Source organism: Narcine bancroftii, chromosome 1 (genome assembly GCF_036971445.1).
Source record: "Narcine bancroftii isolate sNarBan1 chromosome 1, sNarBan1.hap1, whole genome shotgun sequence".
Taxonomy (NCBI): Eukaryota; Metazoa; Chordata; class Chondrichthyes; order Torpediniformes; family Narcinidae; genus Narcine; species Narcine bancroftii.
The window spans coordinates 49,542,149-49,565,041 of record NC_091469.1 but is presented as its reverse complement, the minus strand read 5'-3'; the positions used below and the strand labels follow the sequence as shown (position 1 = coordinate 49,565,041).

Genomic DNA, 22,893 nt, shown 5'->3' with positions numbered 1-22,893 from the left:
CGAATTTGATGTGCAGCAGATCAGGCCAGGAGCAGCATCAGACTTGCCTGATAGTTAAGCATCAATCTAATAATGTTAAATCTCTGGACTAACTGTGAAGCTATAGCAAAAACAGCCAAGTAATTCCCAGCCAGCCAGCCTCCCAGATGACAACCATTAGTTTTATGTGGTGGAACCACTGTTAATACTGTTTGTGTGTGTATGGTTGACCCATCCCTTACTGATTGTACCTGTGGCTCCTCCACCTTGATTCCCCTAATAAAGGTGGCAATGCCATAACCCTTCCCCCAGAACAAGCTCCGGTCTTGGGTCAGCAACATAGAGGTGCCTTTTGTCTATGGTAATAAAAGCCTATCAGTCAGGTAACTTCTAGTCTTTGGAGTTATTGATAGCTCATCAATTTTATTACCATAATTTTTTTTTGGAATGGACAAGTTACTGAGACCAGAGAGTCTGGAAATCAATCCGCAATCACTGGAAACATCGACAAGATCGAACTCTGGCTACGCTGCTTCAACGTGTTTCTGCAGGCCTCCACTGCGATTATCCAATCTGACGCAGATAAACTGCACTTACTGTTCTCATGGGCTGGGCACAGCATTTACCCAATGGTCAGAGATTGCAAGACATTCGCCGAAGCAGTGGACATTCTGAAAGGCCAGTACCTGGGCCAGGTGAATGAAGTCTATGCCAAGCCATGCATAAGCAGCAACCCGGGAAACTGATCGATGATTACCTTCAGGTCCTGCGAGACCTCAGTCAGGCCTGTGGCTGCAAGGCCATATCAGCAGAAGAGTACACAGAGGAGCTGATCTGAGATGCCAGTGTAGCAGGCATCAGATCGGATTACATTCATCAGCGACTGCTAGAACAGGGTGAGCTGAAGCTGCAGAAAGCCATTAAACTAGCTAAAACTCTTGAACATGGACTCTTTCTCAACCAGCCAGCAGAAGCACCCCAGGAAGCTCTGCCCGGTGAAGGATGTGGACTGTTCCGGTTTTGTGAGAATGGGAAAGGGAGTTGAAATAGTATGCAACCAGGAGCTTGAAATGGACATGATGACAAGAGTTTAGATGCTCCTCAAGTGTGTGATTGGTCTCACCAATTTCAAGGAGGCTTCATCGGGAGCACCAAATGCAGTTGACGAGGTTGGAGGAGGTACTCATGAATCCTGGCCTCACAAGAATGATGGAGGTGTAAGAGAAAATGTTTCACCTAGTGTAGTTTAAGGGGCAAGTACTGGGGGCCATAGAGAAGTGGATAGAAAGGGAAGAGCACACCAGGGCGACACAGAAAAATCGATCCCTGTTGAAGGTGCAAAAGGGTTGGAAAGGGTAGATGTGGGTGGTAGTGGTCTAGTTACAGCAAAAAGTTTTGAAATTCTAGATTAATCATGAAAGGAATAGATCAGGTGAACGCATAGTCTTTTGCCCAGAGTAGGGGAATCTAGAACCTGAAGGCAAGGGTTAAAATTGAGAGGGAGAGATTTAACAGGAACATGAGCGGCAACCTTTTTTTACACAGATTGATAGTGTATGGAACAAGCTGCTGGAGGAGGTGGTTGAGGCAGGTACTATTGCAACATTTAAGAAACATTTGGAGGGATATGTGGTTAGGATAGGTGGAACTAATAGAGGTGGGATATTTTGGTTGGCAAGGACACGTTTGTCCGAAGGGCCTATTTCCCCACTATACGACTCTATGAAACAACAGAAGTTTCCATTCTTCAATATGTGGACACTCCTTTAATCTATGAACATTAGCTTCTCCGCATCCATTATTGTTCTGCCAACAAAATTATTGCTCAGTTTTTCATGACCAATGTCAACAAAAATAGCATTTTGCTTGAAATCATGATATGTGTGTAACACTGACAGTAACTATTGAGTCCTGTAATTGTGGTTCCATTCCTCTTTACTAGGCTGAGGTGGCCATACAGAATGAAGATGAGGACCAGCCACTAAGCTTGGCCTGGCCAGATACAACACATAAACGAATTATCTATCTAATTATACTCCCTATAATCCTTCCATTGTGGATAACCTTACCTGACGTCAGGAAGAAGGTAAGCATCTGTGTAGATTTTATTTTCTCAATTTTTCAAGTATGCACAGTATTGCACGTCTATATCTGCATCTATGAAGCAAATGAAAATGTGGAGAATGAGAGAAAAAAGTGGAGGAATAGAATCAGTTTCATCTTGATTTTAAAAATGTAGGTTGAACCCAAACTCTGTTCCATAGTTTATTTTGGTAGTTTTTAGTGTGAATTTCTACCCCAAGGAGTCTTCAGAAATAAATGTTGAAAGTTTTATCCCCTGCAAATGTGTTGATCTCACGCGGGAAATGGGTAAAAATGGCAAATATTGAAAATCCTGGAATACCTTATGGGGGAAAAATGTTGATTTCAACATTCATTGGAAAACAGATTATTTACGAACATACATAATGATCAAAATAAAAATATCTATTGATCCTCATTGGTCCCCATTTTTGAGTGGGGGGTGGGGGAAATTTCATGTGTTAGAATAATAGGAACCAATTTAAGTTATTCAAGAAGAGTTTGAGGAGGAAATTGACATTAATGGCTAAAAAATTAATCTTTCTGTGGGATTCTAAAGGTATTTGGACTTTCATTTGCAGTTCAGTGGGGGACTAAGCAGAATAACAGTTTGGCACTGAATGGAATGGTCAAAGAGCCTGTTTCTGAGCTGTAGTGTTCTATGATCCTCCTTATGAGCGGAAGGGAGATGATCAAAGGAAGCAAATATTGTTTATTCCTTATCACCCAAGTTCTTTTTGCACATCATCTATCAACATGCTCAGCTAACAAAGTGAACAAAGTGGCTAAATGAGGCACTGTTGAACCCGAGTGCAGAGGATAGTGAAAACTCCATGAAAGGTCTACTAAAAGTCCATTCCCACTCTAGCTATATAATTACCCTTCATAAAGCAAGCCACTTCAAAAAATGATTGACAATGTAGGTATGTCTTGGGTGTTCTTCATCACACTGCAATCTGTACAGATATACAAGAAGTATAGAGACAAGGTAAGGCATCAGCTAACACAGGAATTCTTTGCAGATTAGAAAATAGATCACAATGACAGGAAGTTGATCGAGACAGTGTGCAGACATTGATATTGTAGTTTAATACACAAAAATGCTGGAGAAACTCAGCAGGTCATACAGCATTCTCTTTGGCAAAGATGCATAACCAATGTTTCAGGCCTGATCCCATTGTCAAGGTGAGAACAAAAAGTAGGCAGGTGCCTGAATAAAATGGTGGGGAAGGCCAGGTGGAGAAGCACAGGCCCACAGGCAAGAGGTCATAGGTAGATATAGATGGGAGAGCAGAAGAGAAAGCTGGGAAATGAGAGGAGAGGAGATAGCTCTCTGAATAGAGAGGGAAGGGGATGGGGTGCTGAAGGAAAGGAGACAGAGGGATAGAGAAAGAGAGAGAGAGACAGGGAAGGAGAGATCTAATGGAATCCAGAGAAGATTACATTAATGTCATCTGGTTGGAGAGTGCCTAGACAGAACATTAGGTGTTCCAATTTGCAGATAGCCTCAGTTTGGCAGTGCATGAGGGGTGGGGTGCAGAATTGAAATGGTTGGCCATTGGGAGTTTGCTGCTATGGCTGTAGACAGAGCAAATGTGCTCAACAAAATGATATCCCAGTTCTCATCCAGCCTATTTGATGTAGAGGAGGCCACAACAAGAGACCTGGATGGAGTAGATGATCCCTGCAGATTCACAAGTAAAGTGTTGCTTCACTTGAAGGATTGTTTTGGGCCCTGAATGGTGGTGAGGGAGGATATGTGGCCGCATGTAGAATTGTGGTCATAGGGTAGATACAAAAGGGGTGATTATTGGGAAGGGATGCGTGTGCAAGGGAATGGTTCAGCAGAAGGTGGAAAGGGGAAGATGTGTCTGGTTGTGGAATTACATTGGAGGTGACAGAAATGGTAGAGGATGACATGTTGGCTCCTAGGCTTGAGGGCTGGTAGGTGAGGACAAGGGAATTCTATCCTTGTTGCGAGTATAGGCAAAGGGGGCCAGGGAGAATGTGTGGGAAATATAGGGAATGTGGGTAAAGGTTGAGTTGATGGTGGTGAAGGGGAAGCCACATTTTTTGAGGAAGGAGAACCTCTGAAATGGAAAACCTCATCTTGGGAGCAGATGCGACAGAGATAAAGGAATTGAGAGAAAAGAATAGAATCCTTATATTGATGAGGCGTGAAGAGATGTAGTTGAGGTAACACTAAGACTTAGGTTTGTGAAAAATATCTGTAGAGTTTTTCTCCTGAGATGGAGACAGATTGAGAAAGGGGAGAGTGTTGCCAGAGATGGACCAAGTGAATTTGAAGTTGGGGGGAAGTTAGTACTAAGTAAATTAGTTCTAAGTAAATCTAAGGTATTTTCACTATTACTGGAAAGTTGCTTGTAAATTGAAGGATATGGTTCATCATATAAGTAGACACCCAAGCATATTTTGAGATATTATAATAGGCCATTTACATTCAGAATTGGCCCACACTTTTTTTCATGTTGCAGAGTTCGCAGAAATATTTTGTAATTTCGTTCTTGGGGTCAATCATGTGGATTGCAGGCTTTTCCTATCTAATGGTCTGGTTGGCTCACCAGGTAAGTACACTGATCTCTGCTAATTATAAACCAAAAACTTAACTGCTTTTTTACTCTGCAGGTATTATTCCTTTTCTCATTAAGTAGACATCAGATAGTAATTCTTCACATCATTAGCACTTCAAAAGAGAAAGAGATGTAAACATTAAATGTATAATGGGGGCTTGTTTTCTGAAAATCGGAATCTAATTTTGGAAGCAAAGTTTATACACTTTTCTGCATCGCTTATTTAGTTGTTGCATACAGCAAGATAAATCTTTATCCCATATGGCATCTTCTAAAATGATTGACAAAATCTAAACGACCTAATCCATTAATGTCTGAGGAAAAAATTATGGAATTATGAAATGAACACATCAAAATGCAATTACATTTTAAAAAAAGTTATTTTGACCAATCTACATATAGGTAATTAGTTAAATTCTAACTAAAAAAATTACTTGTGTCTGTACTTCAGATGAAAAAAAAAGATAAAATAAATAAATTGCATGCGCACAAACCATCTAAATAAAAGCTAAATTCTAGGTATCAAAGGTGGTAATGAACAGAGTTTACCCCTTTGAAAATATTACTTAGATGTCTGGTGTTAGAGTAAAGATATTACACTTGTTGTACTCTGTTTGCCACATTATGCCAATGTCCAAAAAGAAGGACTGCATTTGGATCTCGAGGTCTCATCTGCTTGGTGTTTCTGTTCCTATGTTGTTTGTAGTTCTAATGTTGTTTTAATGTAACACAGCGGGTTCGGGGAAACATTGTCTCTTTTCTAATAAAGCGCACTACTACTTAATTACTCCTTCCCTTTCCCTCTGGTAGAATTTGGCCAACTCTTCTCCCATGCATTTCATGACCATCACACCAAATATCGGCAGCCTTCTGAGTGTAGATGTGGATGAATATCATTTGAGACTTAGACCTGCCAGTTTAAGAAATAAAGAGCAAAGAAATGATTATCTGTGACTATTGAAAAAAAAATTAAATGAGGTGATATTACTTGCTAATCTTAAAGTTGCTAGAGATATTACTTTTCTTTTGTGGAATGTCCTTTTCTAAAAATTGTCTTTTGAAAGGTATATATTCTTTTACAATGCTGCAGTGGCTGCCGGAGGTCAATCATAACAAGCTGCAAGACATTATGGCCAGTGTTTTCAAGACTAGTGTCTTGAACACTAACATCTTCAGCCATATCATTGTTGATCTTTTGTTCCCATCGTGAGGTCAGAAATGCCAATGTTTGCATAATGTTCAATTCTACTCACAACTGTTCATAAAATGAAAGGGTCCTGGTCCACATGCAGCATAACCTGATCAATGTACAGGGATCAGTGCAAGTAACGGTGGCCCTAGGCGATCATCTCAAGGAAGACCTTCAAAATACACTGTAGTTTTTCACAAAGGCTATTTTGTTTTAATTTAGACATGCAGCACGGTAACAGGCCATTTCGGCCCATGAGCCCGTACTGCCCAATTACACCCAACTGACCTACAACCCCCAGTACATTTCAAATGGTTGGAGAAAATCCACGCAGACATGGGGAATATACAAAATCTTTACAGAGTGTGGGATTTGAACTCCGATTGCTGGCATTGTTACAGCATTGCACTAACCATGCCACTACTCCACATTACTCAGATCAGACCATTAAAAAAAATAAGAGAAGAAATAGGCTATTTACCTCACCGAGTTACTCCGCCATATAATCATGAGCTGATTCAGTTCAGCACTCAGCCCCACTTCACCCCATAACCTTTAATGTCCTGGCTATTCAAGAATCTATCAATCTCTGACTCAAGTATACCCAATGACCTGGCTTCCACAACTGCCTGTGGCAACAAATTCCACAGATTTAACACCCTCTGCCTGAAGAAATTCTTCTGCATCTAAGCAGACGCCCTTCATTCCTGAAGCTGTGCTCTCTTTTTCTGGACTCATGGAAAACAAAGCTTTCCACATCTAGTCTGTCCATGCCTTTCAACATTTGAAATGTTTCAATGAGACCCCCCCCCCCCCCCTTCATTCTCCTAAACTCTAATGACTCCTGGCCAAGAGCTCAAACACTCCTCTAATGGTAACCCTTTCATCCCCGGAATCATCCTAGTGAACCTTCTCCAACACATCAGCACATCTTTTCTTAAATGAGGAGCCCAAAACTGCTCACAATACTCCAAGTGAAGTCTCACAAGTGCTTTATAAAGCCTCAACATCACATCCCTGCTCCTTTAATCTATTCCTCTTGAATGAATGCCAGCATTGCATTTGCCTTCTTTACCACTGTTTTGACATGCAAGTATCTCGCATGTACCTTCAGGCTATCATGCATGAAAATTCCCAAGTCCCTTTGCTTCTGCGTGTTTTCTATTTTCTCCCCATTTAAAATATACTCTGTCCATTTATTTTTTCTACAAAAGTGCATGATCGTACATTTTCCAAAATTATGTTTCAGTTATTCTAAATGTACTCCCCAATCCCACCACCTTGATGACTAAGGACAAGTCAACAGGCAAATAGGAATACCACCAATTGACTTACAGCCTACAAGTTCATAGAATATAGTACAGCTCAGCACATTTCCTTTAAACACCCCACAGACTTGCACACACGTCCTCTAATAAGTGACATTGTTACCCTGCCTAAAAACATGCCTGCTCCTATGCACTAGACTAGGCGCCAAGATCACCACTCCCAGCACTGTCAATAACCCCTTATCCTCGACTGCCATGGAGACCTAGACAAGATGGACACCATCTAGACACCATGTCCACCTCAATCCCTAATCAGGAGGTCTGACACTCCTTGCCAAGAGGCAGAGTCAATAGAGGAGGGATCTGCTGAAGGAGTGAATGGAAGGGAACCAGAAGATTGTCAAGTAATAAAAGAAACCTTAAAAAAAGAAAGAAATCTGGAACTGATACTCTAAAAGTGGGAAGGGGCACGTCACTGACAGACATCTCCTTGACCAAGGATGCAAACAACATGAGCAGTGACAAAGGCAGAGGAAGCAGTAAGATGGAGGGAACAGGCTGTAAAGATGCTGACTCCAGAGATTGTCGAGGAGGTAAAAAGGAATCATGAAGGTTGAAGAACCACGCAGCCCCTCTGACACTGGTGAGAAGCAGCCAAAGGGAATATCAAGAGGTTCCTCATCCTCAAAGGTATTCAGAAAGCATTGCAGAATCAGAGAGGACTGCACCAACTCCAGAGAGATCCACAACAACTCCTCGTTCTTCAGTTGAGGGAGGTGGAGATGGGGAATAAACGATGAGAAGTGAAAAGCTAGCAAGCCTCACTATTCGCTTCAGAATCCCCAAGATTATGGTAGGAGCAAATAGAAACGCCACGTGGAGTTGGCATTTGAAATAGCAGGTGATTATATAACTGATGTGCATCAGGAAACCAGTCAAAGCTGATCTCCAGATCATGATTTTGGTACAGGTTTTGTACTCTCAATGGACACGATTTCTGTTTTGTTTACAGAATGGGAACTACAAAGATCTAGTTATTGGCAAGATAAAGGTTGATTACTGAATAAGATGCTTAATTATCGAAAAGTTTAACTTTGTTAACAATGAGTCTCAGGTTGCATGTTATGATTGTAACTTAACAATTAATCTATTTTTTATTACAGCAGAGGGAGCACACCATAATTTAATTATGTTCCTGAAACTTAGATGAAGTCACTGCTGTATTTCATGGCTCTGTTCTTGGGCCTTTATTTGGTTCCTTGTTACCACGTTAACACATTCCACATCCCTGTCTACTCATTCTTGCCCTCACTCTTCTTTCCCCTACAACAATAATCTTCTAATCCAGAGTCCACTCAGTGAACCATGATGACTTGTACTCCTGCTACATCTTCCTAATGGTTTACAGATCCAGTAACCCAGTTTCAGTCCTGATCTCTGCTATTATCTAACCGCGGAGGTTTGTGCCCAAGATGGTGGTGCCTGTGCTTGGCAGTGGCCACGAGGGGTTGCAGGCTCCAAAGGAACAGCAGAGCAACGCAGGGCACCAGTAATGGGCAGAACCCCCTCCACCCCGTTGAGAAGGGGAACCAGAGGAGATGACCCTTCAGAACTGTGACCACAGATGTGGGCCAGTGAGGGGCTCAGCAGATGAGGGTCCCTCACAGACTGCAGGTGACTTATGGTCAGGTGACCCTTGCGGGCTGCGAGCTGCTGGAACAGGCTCATGGAAACAGGAGCCGGGATTCGAGAGGATACTGAGGGCAAGAAGGGCTCATGAAGGGATCCTCAGGAGCTGAAGGCTTCCAGACCATGCTAGAGGTTTGAATCTGGAGCTCAGGTTGCCAATGGATCGAACAGCGGGGATGCTGGAGGTGAATCCACAGATATGTGATGTTTCTTCTATTGTAATAAAGAAATTTGTGTTCTTATGTATTAATTATTTTTTTTATTTAAAAACTCTCAACCTCATGGGACATCCATTTTGCATTTAACCCGAGATGGAACATTTGTCTCCGACTCCCTCTAGTGATCAGGAGGATCACTAACTCCCAATCACCACATTTCCTTTCATTAAGATATTCAATCCAACAATATTATATAGTAATACAGCTTTCATTCCAATTTAAAGTTAAACACAAATATAAAGATCAACATCAACAGCACAAACTTTTAGGTGGGCAATTCGTTTTCTTTTAGAGATTCAGCCTGTTAGGTCCTTTGATATAATGTGTGGATCTTTTCAACACACGTGCATGTGTCAGCTCTGCTGGTCCACGACTGTCTAGCACTGGTAGTGTTTCCTCTGTTGCTGTGCAAGCTGGATCATCTGCATTTGTCTGTTCTTACTGCGTCACTGCGTTTTCAGCAGGTTCTTTCAATCCCTCCTCAATATTTGGCCATCCTCTGTTCTGACACTGTAGGATCTTGGATTTACTTCCTCCACAACAGTGGCCTTTTTGTTCCAGGTGTTGAAATCTCTGGGTCTCACTGTGTCTTGTTGTGACAGCGGCCCTTAAGCAACTTTCTGACTTGTCATAGTTTGCTTTTTTCTCCTTTTGTTTCATTTTGACATCTCTGCTCTTGTTTGGATCTGCAGAGTAGAAAAGTGTGGTGCATAGTCTACATCTCTTTAGGAGCTCAACAGGTAACATGCTATGTTCAAGTGGTGAAGCTTGGTAACTCATCAAAGCTAAATAAGGATCTGAGGCACTGTGAACTCCTTTTTCTACTTCACCATTTGACTGGCGATGCAAAGGACTTGAAGCCACATGTCAAAAATCATACTTTACTGCAAAGTTCAGAAATTTTCTACAACTTTAGCATGGTTCATTGGCATAGTAGACAATTTGAGGAATTCCGGGTCTGGAAAATTCATGTATTTTATCACGCAGGCAGCAACCATGTTGGGAAGCAGCACAATCTCTGGATAGTCAATAACCAGCAAGTAATCCTTTCCATCCAGGTGGAACAGATCTGCCATGGCTCCTCTGGGAAGTCATTTATGATCATGGGTTCCTTTGGCTGCTTTGCTTGATGTTTCAGACAGGTCTCACAGCTTCAGACCATTCTGTCAATGTTGGCATTTATCTCTGGCCAATAAACAGTAGTTCTGGCCCTCCTCTTGCATTTTTCCATTCCAAGGTGCCCCTCATGCAACCCTTCAACATCTCTTGTCATTGTAATTGCGGAATAATAATTCTGCTCTGTCTGAGTAAAAGCCCATTGACAACACGCACCTTTGCTCTAATATTGTGGTATTGCCATCCTTCATTTGGATTCTTGTTGACCTTTTGTAGAGCTATGTCCTTTTCAGTTTCAGCTGTAATCTGCTTGGATTTTATGTCCAAATCAGGAAAAGATTTAGTGATCAGGTTCATGTGGAGATTCACATCTGTCTCTGTGAAGCTCTCATGGTGTGCTTCACTCTGCGTCATTTCCATAAACAATGCATCAACCAGCACAATAAGTTTCCCTGGTGTGTACGCCACTTCAGAATCATAACGTTGTAGCTTCATCATCAGTCTTTGGATTTGAGGCATCATCTCACTGATGTTTTTCTTGATTATGGCTATTAATGACTTGTGATCTGTCTCTGGCACAAATGTTAGTAGACCATACACATAACTGTGGAATTCTTCAAATCAGCAGACCAGACTTAGGAACTCTTTCTCCATCTGACATTCAGATGTGATCATCATCCTTGATGCAAATGCTACTGGCCTCCAATCTTCTTCTACAGCTTGAAGTAGTATGGCACCTATTTCATCTTTTGAAGTGTCTGTAAATATTTTTGTCCTTCTGAATGGCTCAAAGAATGTCAAAAGCACCAGTTCTGTAGTTAGAATGATCTTCATTTGTCCCCATTCTTCCTCGTGGTTGTCTGTCCACTTGAATTCACATTTGTCGTGAAACAACTCCCTCAGGTACTTTGTTTTGTAAGACAGGTTTGGTATGAATTTACCAATGAAATTGATCATTCCCAGCACTCTCAATATACCCTTTTTGTTTGTGGATCTGGGCATCTCTAGAATTGCTTTCACCTGGCTCCATACCTGCCTCTGACAGCTTATCTCCCAGAAAGGTGACATTTTTCTCTGTTTAACTTTAATCCATACTTCTGGATGCATTTTATCAATTTGATGAGCCTCTCATTGTTTTGTTTTTGTGAGAATCCCCATAGGTTCACGTCATCCATGTACACACGTACTCCATTTATGTCTTCTATAATGTGCTCTACTGTCCTGTGAAACACTTCAGGAGCTGAGGAAATTCCAAAAGGCATCCTCAGACAGGAGTATCGTCCAAATAGTGTATTGAATGTGCAGTATTTTGTGTTATCTTCATGCAGTTTTAATTGCCAGAAGCCCTGGGATGCATCCAATTTGAAAACCTTTGCACCAGCCATCTCACTTATAATTTCATCCCTGGTTGGAATCTGATAATGTTCCCTCTTTATATTAGCATTCAAGTCTTTTGGGTTCATGCACATGAGTCGGTCACTTCTTCTTAGTGACACACCCGTTCTGTGGGCCCCTCTACTTTCTTTATGACCCCTAGCAATGTAGTTGGATTGAGTTCCTGCTTGAACTTTCTTTTAGTGGTTCTGGAACCCACTTTTGGGCATGTGCATCCTCCTTTAACTGTATCATATAGGTGAATGGTAGAACACCAAACCCCTTGAAGATGTCTGGAAATTGATCTAGTATTTCCTCTGTGCTGGTCTGTACATTGGCACTGTTATTTCTGTACGTCCTCTTGACTAGGCCTATGTTTTTACATGCTTTGTCACCAACCAGTGAATCATGTTCATCTGGGACTACAGCAAATGTGAGGTGGTACTCTTTACTTCTAAATTTCACCTTGAGTTTACATGTGCCTTTATTGTCAATGCACTGTCCATTGTAGGCTTTGAGCTGAACTGAATTTGGATATATGTGTGGCTTTATCTTCATTGCGCTGATGTTGTGCTCACAGATCAAATTGGCCTTTGCCCCTGTGTCCAGCTACTCCATTTGCATGCAATGGCACCATCCACTTGTCCTGCTCAACTCTGTTCAGGGTCTGTTGGTTTGAAACCTTCCTGCGCTACCATGCCCATGAAGAATGCATCACTGAGGGCAGCTTCTTCCATAGTGTGCACACTTTCACTTCTGTTTTGTTTCCATTGGAAAAATGTTGCTTTGCATATTTTGCATTCTGCCCTTTGCACTTGTTACAGACTTTTCCATAGGCTAGACATTGTTTGATGCATGTTGGGTGCCACATCATTTACAATTGAATGTCTCTCCATCTTTTAGTTGTTTCCTATGTCTCGTTCTCTGTTATGTGTGCATTCAGACACTGTGGCCATGGCTACGCCTTCACTTTCACTGTCTTTTACACTCTCACTGAACTTTTTCGTGTGCTGCAGAGCTAATTCACTGGCATGGCATATCTTTACAGCACCAGCTAAGGTAAGCTCCATCTCTCATAGCAACCTCTCTTTCACTTCCTTGTCAATAATTCCGAACACAATTTGATCATGGATCATTAAATCTTGTAGTGATCCAAAATTGCATGTTCTTGCTTTCAATTTCAAGTCTCTTTAAAAAGTATCAAAGCTTTCTCCCTGCAGCTGCGTGTGCAAGTGAAACACATACCTCTTGATGTTTCATTTTTATTTGGTAAGCAGTGTCCATCAAACACCTCAATAACCTTGTCGAACATTCCCTGGTCATCCGCCTTGGCAAAAGCAAACATCTTGAAAACCTTTTGTGCTTAAGGTTCCACCATGGTAAGTAGAGCTGCAATCTTCCATGCATCCGGTTTGCTATCGAGTCCAATGGTTTGCAGATGCAGCATGAATCATTGTTTGAACAACTGTCATGGCCAACATTCCCAGTCCAATTCACAGTGTCTATCAGCTTCACACTTTCCTTGTCTCCTTCTGATACCCAATCCTGGTACCATGTTGTGTTTCTTTTATTGTAATAAAGAAATGTGGGTTCTTTTGTGTTAATTATATTTTTTATTAACAACTCATGACCTTGTGGCGCATCCATTTTGCATCTAACCCGCACCCGAGGTGGAACATTCATCTCTGACTCCCTCTAGTGGTCAGAAGGATCACTAACTCCCAATCACCACAACTCAGTGACTCTGAAGGGAGTCTCTTTTACTTCTCTTTCATTCATATGGACAATACCAATGGTGAGGCTTTGCCTTACAGCAGGCAAAAGTTACGGCATATGATCTATATTAGATTTTTTAATGTATTAATACATGACAATAAAAGGAACCTTGACCATTAACACTTGACCCTATCTTTGTGGAGTGTACATGTTTTTCTTACGGCCATATTGATTTCCTCTGAATGTGCTCATTTCCTCCTACATTGCAGGTTGGTAAGTTAATTAACTCTTGTATATTGCCTCTGGTGCACAGATGAATGGCAGAAACTGAAGAGGATTTCATGGGAATATCAGGAAAATAAAGTGGTGTTAGTAGAATTAGTGCATTGATGATATCGACTCTGAGCCAAAGAGACTGTTTCTATACAGTGTTATTCTATGACACCTTTTGAGCAAAGGAATAGATGAGTCCCTCCTTGCAGAGGAGCTCTGACAACCTCAATTAATCCAATGTTCTTCTCATCCTTCAAATTGTTACTACCTGGTGTCAGTTATTGGAGTTACTTTGTTATCTATTATACATATGAAAAACATAGTACACCATAACCTCAACAGAAAAATCTTTTATCATCAGATATCATTTTCTCAAACTACAATTGCTTCATTGTGAACAGACTTCTTCTCTGCTTGTCATTGAATCTGTAAACAATGCAGTACCCAGAAAATTATTCAAGCATCTTAATAACACTAACGGACTGAGTTAATCCTTTTCTTCAGGAATTGCTCAAGTAGAATCAATTGACCAGTGTGTTAGAGTATGGTGACCTTTGTGGGTGAATCCTGATGTAGGTTATAAGCTTTTCTTAATACAGGTGTCACTCAAAATAATATTTGCTCTTTTGATTCTGTAGGTTGGGGAGACCATTGGGATCTCTGAAGCGATTATGGGATTGACAATCTTAGCAGCAGGCACTTCAATTCCTGACCTAATCACAAGTGTAATTGTTGCACGGAAAGGGCTTGGTGATATGGCAGTGTCCAGTTCAGTTGGCAGTAATATATTTGATATTACGGTTGGGTAAGTTCATGAAACATAATGTTGACCTTTTTATTTATATTTCCCTTTGACTTTCAATGCAGGATGCTTTCAAAATTGTCCAATTTTCTCCCATATGTTGTATTCCTGCCTTTTCCCTTAACTCCATGCATGCAACCTGGCCCCATTGAATCACCCACTAGCCAACTCGCAGGTCTTTGCAAAGTGATTCTTAAACACATTTACATTTAAGTTATCTCCTCTTAAATCCTGTTAGGGATGAGCTTTAGCAGTAAATGGAAGATAAGTTTTCCACAGCAGTTAAAGGAGGTGACTTTGTGAGCTATTGAGGTTCTATTTCAGCTCAGTTAGTGTAGCATTTAGCACAAACCTATTACACCAACTACGACCCGGGTTCACATTCTGTCAGGAGTTTGAAATCTCCACGCAAGTTTCCCCCCACATTCAAAAGACGTTAGGTTGATTGATCACATCGGTGCATTTAGGTGGCACAGGTTAATGGGCCAGAAGGGCCTGTTACCATGCTGTGATCTAAGTTGGAATTTAAAATGCTAGTTTTGCTACTGACACCATCTGTTGACTGAATGAAAATAAAATGATATTTATTAAAAGAAGACATCAGCTAAATTTTATTATTGTAAGAGACTTTTCAAATATATGACTCTTGTGCATTCCATCCCTGGCTTACTGCCCTTGTAGTTTCTCCTCGATTTACCAAACCACCTCATGCCTACAAAGAAGTGCTGAAGGAACTAAGCAGGTCAGATAGCATAGATGGGTGGAAATGGTCGATCATTATTTCAGAACTGGACCCTTTATCAAGACCTGAAACATTTGACTACCCATGGATGTTGTCTGATCTGCTGAGTTTCTCCGGAAATTCTTTGTCTGCTCAAGGTTCCAGCATCTGCAGATTTTGTTACCCCTCATGAATACTTTGACCATCCCTTCTCAACTCCTAATCTCACATTACAGATATAGTTTTCTCCAGATCCGTGATGCTTTTCTCTCCTTACTAAGAATCATTTCAGTTTACACATTCACAGCAGAATGAAAGCATGACAAAACTGTTAAGTTATGAATGATTCCAATTGCTCAATTGAAATCTCACTCCAGAATTTGGCTACATAATCCATGTTTTCTAACTGTGAAATTTTAATGGAATGACACATTGTTAGCAATGCCCTTCAAAATGAGGTGTTATATCTGATTTAGTTGAATATAAAAGATGCTATGACATTTTAGAGGTTTTATTGGTGTCTTACCCAATACTCATCAGCTTAACAGCTAAGTATTTGCTCCAGTTCTTAATGTGAAAAGTATTGAGAAATGCAGGGTTTTTCCCCCACAGATAAAATGTACTTTCATCTTCAAAATAAAAGCAAAATCTGCATGTCTCGCATTAAGAATTTAACTATGAAGTATTGACGAAGTAAAAGTTTATCGTGTTGCTTCAGAAATGTTTGACATTTGTTTTCCTTCATCATTTTGCAGCTTGCCTCTGCCATGGCTCCTGAAATCCTTTTCAAACAACTTTAGGCCTGTCGAGGTCAGCAGTAATGGCCTCTTCTGTGCTATTGTCCTGCTTTTCATCATGCTCCTCTTTGTCATTCTTTCAATTGGAGCCTGCAGATGGAAAATGAACAAAATTCTTGGTTTGATCATGTTTATACTGTACATTGTGTTTCTGGTCACCAGTGTTCTGCTGGAAGAGAAAATCGTCCAATGTCCTGTTTCGGTGTGAGCTTTGCCACTGCACATTCTTTCTCACTTTGAAGTACAGATGGAAAATGATAACTCATCCTGCTCGCTGCAACTCTCTTTTTTTTTCCAGATAAACTCAGCCAGGACCTGCAATTTATTTGTAAATGAGAAGGAACTCTAAACAATAATAACTTTTTTTCTTGATTGGTTGAATTTCTGGCAAGTGGGTAAAGATGGTGTTTGTGACTTGGAGAGATTTACACTTTCTGAGATTTCACTGGAATACACACCCTGTAGAAAGACCACAGCTGATGTTGGTTAAAATCCCCTCAGGAAGATTTACTTCCATATCCTTTTATGTTGCTAGACAATATTTCAGTGGCAGTCTTTTTCTGCCACATTTTCAGATATTGAAATGATATCACATTATATTTTAAAATGACTGGTGTGGTAATTTATTTTTGAAAAGAAAATGGTGTATTAAACTAATTTTGAGGGCATATTGTGTATTTGAGGGGGTGGTACAATATTTTGGGATTCTTCTAGACAGTTAGCCAAACGTGCCTGTTCTTCAGGCACTGCACATCAGGTTAGTGCTGGAACTGGTACAGTTACTTCTGCAAGTCCTGAGTCTTTGGTTTTTTTTGCACACGTATTAAACCAGGTCACAATTTTACATCTTAAATTGTAATTTTTTTTCCTCTGACTTAACATGACAATTTAAATGACCAGTTCAATTCATGAATGAAATAATGGTTGGATGGATTGATTTGCTTTCAAGTACCAGAATCAGGGGTGAATGGCAAGATTAAGGTCATAGTGCTATTAATCTATTGCTAAGATTGTAACTATTTATCTATTGTATACAGCATTATTGCTTCGCTGCCTAGCATTAAACAAAAATCTAGTTGCTAACATTCTGCCATATTGTGGAATTGACACCTTAGGGCCTATAGATCATTTCTGCACTTTACTTCAACAATAACAGATAGACATTGTTGTATGTTTTACACTGTGCTCTTTTATTAAGATCACAATATATTTTCAAAGTAAAACTGATGTAGAGTAGGTTAAAAGAGCTTTTCATTGAGTTCTAGTTGAAGAGACTATTATCTTGAATGTAACTTTTTTTCAAGTTTACATTTCTCTCTATTTTAATTTGGTAGCCCATGTGCACCCTCACAACATAACTTCAGTAATGAATTGAGTTGCTAATCCATTGAACAAGAATTCACTCTATTACACTTTTGGACAGATCTCCATGTTACTTTTAATCTCACTACACAAGTTTTACAGTATTTACAGGAAAATTTTAACACTGGAGAAAGGTGTGGCATGCCAGTTTACATTGCGCACTCATGACATCACAACTAATATAGGTCTTTATTCTTAATGCTACTGTTCAAGCTTTATGTAATATGATCAATATACTGGATTCATTACATTGGAAAATACTATAAAAGGTGTGTTTTTAATGAATAAATATATAAATATATAAATACTGAATAAACTAGGCGTTTTTAATGTTAATGTTCAGTAGATAGTAAAATAGTTAAGATTCAACTGGTTCATTTGCAGCTGTCAATAAAACAAAGTACAGCAATAACCTTTCCTTGATGGATATTAAAGTCCATGTTTGGACTGATGGCCATAATGTAAAAAAAAATGAAATGACATGCGCTTATTGTCAATCTTGGAACAGTATGTGCAACGTGATGTTTGTGTGCCATTTTGCAAGCATTATGTCTTGAAGTGCAAAATAAAATGTGTGAATTCATTAGAAACATTTATCAAGTCAACAATTTTATTTTGACATGATGAATGTAGGAGCTGAAACATAAGAGGCAACAAATATGCACTAGCCTTATTGATTATGTTTGTTCAACTCTAAATCTCAATGCAATAGTTTCTGATGCCTCTCTAGAACAGCAATGAATGATGCTCTCTGTTGGCCTGTCGATGGTGTCAGCTGCCACCATAAATGAAAGAAGAGGCTGTAGTGAAAATGAAAATGGTCACCCTTGGCACTGTTTTTCAATTTTGTTGCTATTAGGGATTTAAAATCATTTTCCCAAGGTAATCTCACTAAAATCTATTCTTGAGTTAAGCACTTCAATCTTTTCACCTCAAGCTATAAAGCAAGATTATATTAATGACTCGTACTTTATAGAATAATGGTAATTAACATTTGTGATTTAGAGCATGTGTTCTGTATTTTAGACATGAATACTGATCCTACAACTTTTTCCTTCATTATTTTATGTTTTAACCACCTTCCATATTCCATTTTGCTTCATTGGATTCCATTGTAGATGTAGTAATGCATTACAAGTTTTTCAAAGTATGTGTCTCTTAAACTGAACTGTCTTGCAGTAAAGTCATCTCTGCAACACAAAAGTGATGATGTTCCCATGCTGTGAAGTCCAAGTTATCCTTCCACTAGCTTGTTTGCTGCAGTTGAAATGTTTTTTTTAAATTCATGCTGTAAGAAAACAAGGGAAGATATTTCTTTAGGCTTGCTTTGGTGACAAGGTGTGCATCTCAATGAACAGACAGAAGACCAACAAAAATTAAGCCTCAGTTTTCTAAAAGCAGCCAGCCTGTCTTAAGGAGGAAAAAAAAGCTTTCACATGTCTCATCAGCAATAGCAAATTCCAGTTTGGGGAGAGTGGGAATGAGGAGAAGACAACTTCTGCTTCCAAAGCAGTACATTCCAATATTTAAATGTTTACTTCAGAAACATCTGCCAACAACAATATTCAACCCTGATTTGAACAGGTCTAGCTTGTCACCTTTAATTTCTGTCACAGAATCACACAAAAGAGGAAGGACTCTTTATTTTCACATTAAGGGATAACTCTTGTTCTAGGTGGCTGCTGTGGGTGCCTGAACAAATATTCCAGTAATATCTTGACACTCTTTGCGTCTGATACAATGGGACCCAAAATTTAGCCCTCACTACAGTTACTTTACACCTTATAAAATGGATGTATTGCAGATCAAATTCTTCATTGAATATCATGTTTTAAGGCAAGATAATTCTCATAAATATCATAAGTTCCTTTCAATGGGTACAGAATGTTTACATGATTTGTTTTTAAAAAAGATTTATTCAAAGGATTTAAGGTTTTCTATAAAATGTGCTGAAAGAAGTTGGGATCAGTATATTGTGAATGCATATTTTTCCTGCTATTTCACCTCCCACTGCCCCTCCCCCTTGTCCTGCCACAGCCTCTTGGTACAAACATTATTTTAGACTTCCCAGAGAATTGGCAGAGGTGTTGATTCAGCCACTGTTTAAATACCTCATAGTTCTAGTTAATAAGTGAATGGAGAAGTAGCTCCATGCTCTAGGTCACTGACTAATGATTCCTCTCAGTAATAATCCCAAGACTGGCAAATATCAGTGTAAATATCATGGGAGCAAACATACCTCTGACCATGTTCCAAAATAGTTCAACAGCATGGGTCTTCATTAAAATCGTTTAATACTTCAGATACTTGTAGGTGCTTAAAACAATTAGAGAAAGTGACAATCCATGAATCAGAGATAATGTACTCTTGATCAAACTTAAATCATGTTAATATTTTAATATATTAAGTTGAGGACCATCTCCCTCAATGTGTTGCAAGTATCGTTCAACCTGAGCTAATGGGTGGCAATGGCACAATCCTAAAATACAAAATATTTTTAATCATTGATGCAGCTCATCAAATTACTTTTTCAAACTTTGTGATACTTTCCTCCTTTGCATTAACAAGGACCCAAACCTATTGTATGAAGCAGGAGTTTGGCCTCAGTCAAATGAATTACTGATTATTTTAAAGATTGCATTGCTTAGGCTGACAACATTCAATTTCTTTTTATTGACAGCAGTAAATTAACAAACAAATAAACATCGCAATGCTGTAATTACTTTTAATCTCTTTCATTATCCCACTGTAACTTTGGGCAAAGCATTAGTACTTGTTAATATTTCTCGATAGATTTCAACCTCTCCCTCTAACCATTCACTTATACTTCTGAATGTACTGCATGAAAATAAAATGGTAACTTTTTAACAAAACTATTTCTGCTTAGACTGACATTTCTAAGTAAAGAATATGTGATGCAAATATCATCCATCAAACTTTAAATATGTAGTGTTTGGATTTATTATAAACTCCTTATCTTTGTGCCAAGGCACTAATGGGTATAATATGCATTGTAAAGCATCCGTTCCAAATTCATTAGATAGAATAACTTCTGACCTCATCATGGCACAAAAGAATATTCATTAGAATTTACATCATGCTTGGCTGCTAACTATATGACAGGTAAGCAACAAACCCCGCGGAACAATCACCATGAATTTTCAATCTGTTTGAAGTATAACAACTGGATAGAGATTTTGAAAATGCTGTGAACTAATGTCTGATGGAAGACCTTACAAATGTGATTTAAAGCAAACTAATATTTATAGAGGCACATAAATATACTTCATTAAGCACGGTAAAGCACTTCTGTAAAATAAGTTTGGCTGAAATGTGCCTATAGTGATGCAAACATCATTTTGGGGAATTAACACATAGTATTTCATTAGGAAAACACGTCAGTGATGTGAGTTGGTGAAAAAAAATCAAATTTGCTTCTCTTATATCTGAAGCAAAGCAATATCTTAATAGTAACTGTCTGCTCAAATAGTCAATAGATCAGTGAGCATCTGCCAATATGCCTGGAGATTATTGCTAACTTTAGGTTTCAGATTTTATTTTTCTGATTTATTCTCTAGTCATATGGAATGAGTGTTTGTCCTTTAACAATGATAAACAATGAAAATGCTGAAAAATACATTTTAAAATACTCAGTATCTGAAAGGACAGGTTCATGTTACAAGAGGATGATGGACTCCCACCAAAGCATTAATTTGTCTTTTTCTCAAATTGCTAGCTGAAATTGTATAATGTTATAACAAATAATTATTAGCTCTTTTGACACAAGTGTATCTTTACCTCATAGGGAAGATGTAGAAACCAGCCAGAGTTTTTTCCAAAGCCAAAACCAACATGGTATGAAACCCTTTATAACATTTATCAGCCACCCCATTTTTTTTTACATCCAATACTAACTACAACATCATTATTTTTAATATACACAAATGTTTCAACAGCATGTCCACTCCTTTCTATTTGATTGCCTGACAAATTGTGTTGTATTGAATTTTCTTGAATAACCATTTCTCCTTTGATTATGTTTCAGCATATAATATAATATTAATTATGAAACCTCTGAATGTTGGTTTTGCAGTAACCAATGCAATTTGAGTTAATATTCAAATATTGATTCCAAAAATGGATGTGACTTGGATAATGTCAAAATACTGACTAAAGCATAGGCTAGAAATCAAATATACTGTATTGTGTTTTGATGTAGTCCTCATTGCCAAGCTCATTCACAGTAGTGCACATACTGTACATAGCAAGAAAAATATTTGTACATAATCTATTTAAAATATATATTAACGGCTTTCTGATGAGAACTTTGTTCTCACAATATTATTGTTTTTGCTGTGTCTGTAAGGTTTCTCCACATAAAGGCAATATATTTTGGTTGTGTCTCTTTCTGTAAGATATAATAAGTGTGGAAATAAAAATTACAAATGAAAATTGTCAGTCATTCTTGAAGCTAAGAGTAATTTCATCATAAACGTTTTGGAAGAAAAGGAAAAGTTCACATGATATATTACCACGTGGAACATGTAAGATTGAAATCAATGTATTTATTTTAAAGCTGGATATACTTGCTATTACTTTATCCTCCTGCTCAATGTAAGAGCATTTTGATCACTATGAAGGGTTACAATCCTAAGATTTGTCTTGGATAATTAGATTGCAAAGCTAAAATATCACAAGTTGGAAACACCTACATGTACGTGAAGCAGTGGGTGAATTATTTGATTATTGTACTTCAACCCAATTAAATAAAAACATACTCACCTTGCAATTTGAATACAGAATCAGAATTTAATATTTCTGAATAGGAATATGTGATCATTCCCATCAGAGCTGCCTGCCAAGAGTCACCACTGTAAGACACCATTTTGAATCATTGAAATATTGATTGGAATTTCATTAAAAAAGTAACAAAGACAAAAGAAACGATTAGCCTAAAGAATTCAAAATTATTCGTTTTAATATATTTGTATCATTACATGATTTTTTTTCCAATGTTCAGTCATTTAAACTGATTAGTGCATTCATTAAATATGATTTAATCTCAAAGTATTTAGTATTCATGTGCTAGTCTACTGTAAAGTCATAACAGTAACAGAGTTGGTTTAGAAATTTAATCAAAGCAGAAATTAAAAGTGCAGAATCGTGTACAGTGGATATCTATGGATCTATGTCAGTCTTTTGCTCAGAGTAGGGGAATCCGTAATCTGTGAACATAGGTTTAAAGAGAGGGAAGAGAGATTTAACAGGAACCTCAGGGCTATTTTTAAATCGAGGGGGGTGGCTGCATGGAGTAGGTAGTTGAGGCAGGTGCTATTGCAATGTTTAAGAAAAAAAATGAAGAGATACATTTAGAGGGAAACGGGCCAAATGCAGGTAGGTGGGACTAGTGTAGTTGAAACATTTTGGTCAGCATGAGCAAGTTGCACTGGCCTGGCAGAATACAGGAAAGATCTCCTCCCCATTGCTTTTGAAGTGATCATCCACTACCTACTGGGTGACTTACCTCTTGAGTTTCGAGGCTGGATTCACGTGCCATATGTCCACAGGTCAGTTGAAAGACTTTTTCTTGATTTCTAGCTACTTCAAAAAAAAATTGTTCCTTGCTCTGGGCATTCCACATGGATTGATTGAGGGAACGTGCAGGCCAGGACAGATTGCTGAGAAAAGGAGGGAGGAGGAAGGTGACACTTTCTAA

At 38.9% G+C, this 22,893-nt stretch overlaps 1 protein-coding gene across 4 annotated transcripts in view; it reads left to right on the top strand.

Annotated features, from left to right (window-relative positions):
* LOC138758132 (sodium/potassium/calcium exchanger 2-like) overlaps positions 1 to 17,493 on the top strand; it is a 237,633-nt gene extending 220,140 nt beyond the window's left edge. For all 4 annotated transcript variants that reach the window (XM_069926631.1, XM_069926640.1, XM_069926657.1 and 1 more), the window contains 4 exons: positions 1,922 to 2,065; positions 4,557 to 4,646; positions 14,134 to 14,300; positions 15,774 to 17,493. In XM_069926631.1, the coding sequence (XP_069782732.1) occupies positions 1,922 to 2,065; positions 4,557 to 4,646; positions 14,134 to 14,300; positions 15,774 to 16,023 (651 nt within the window). In that variant the 3' untranslated portion in view covers positions 16,024 to 17,493. The remainder of the gene's footprint in view (positions 1 to 1,921; positions 2,066 to 4,556; positions 4,647 to 14,133; positions 14,301 to 15,773) is intronic.
* Positions 17,494 to 22,893: the final 5,400 nt, after the last annotated feature.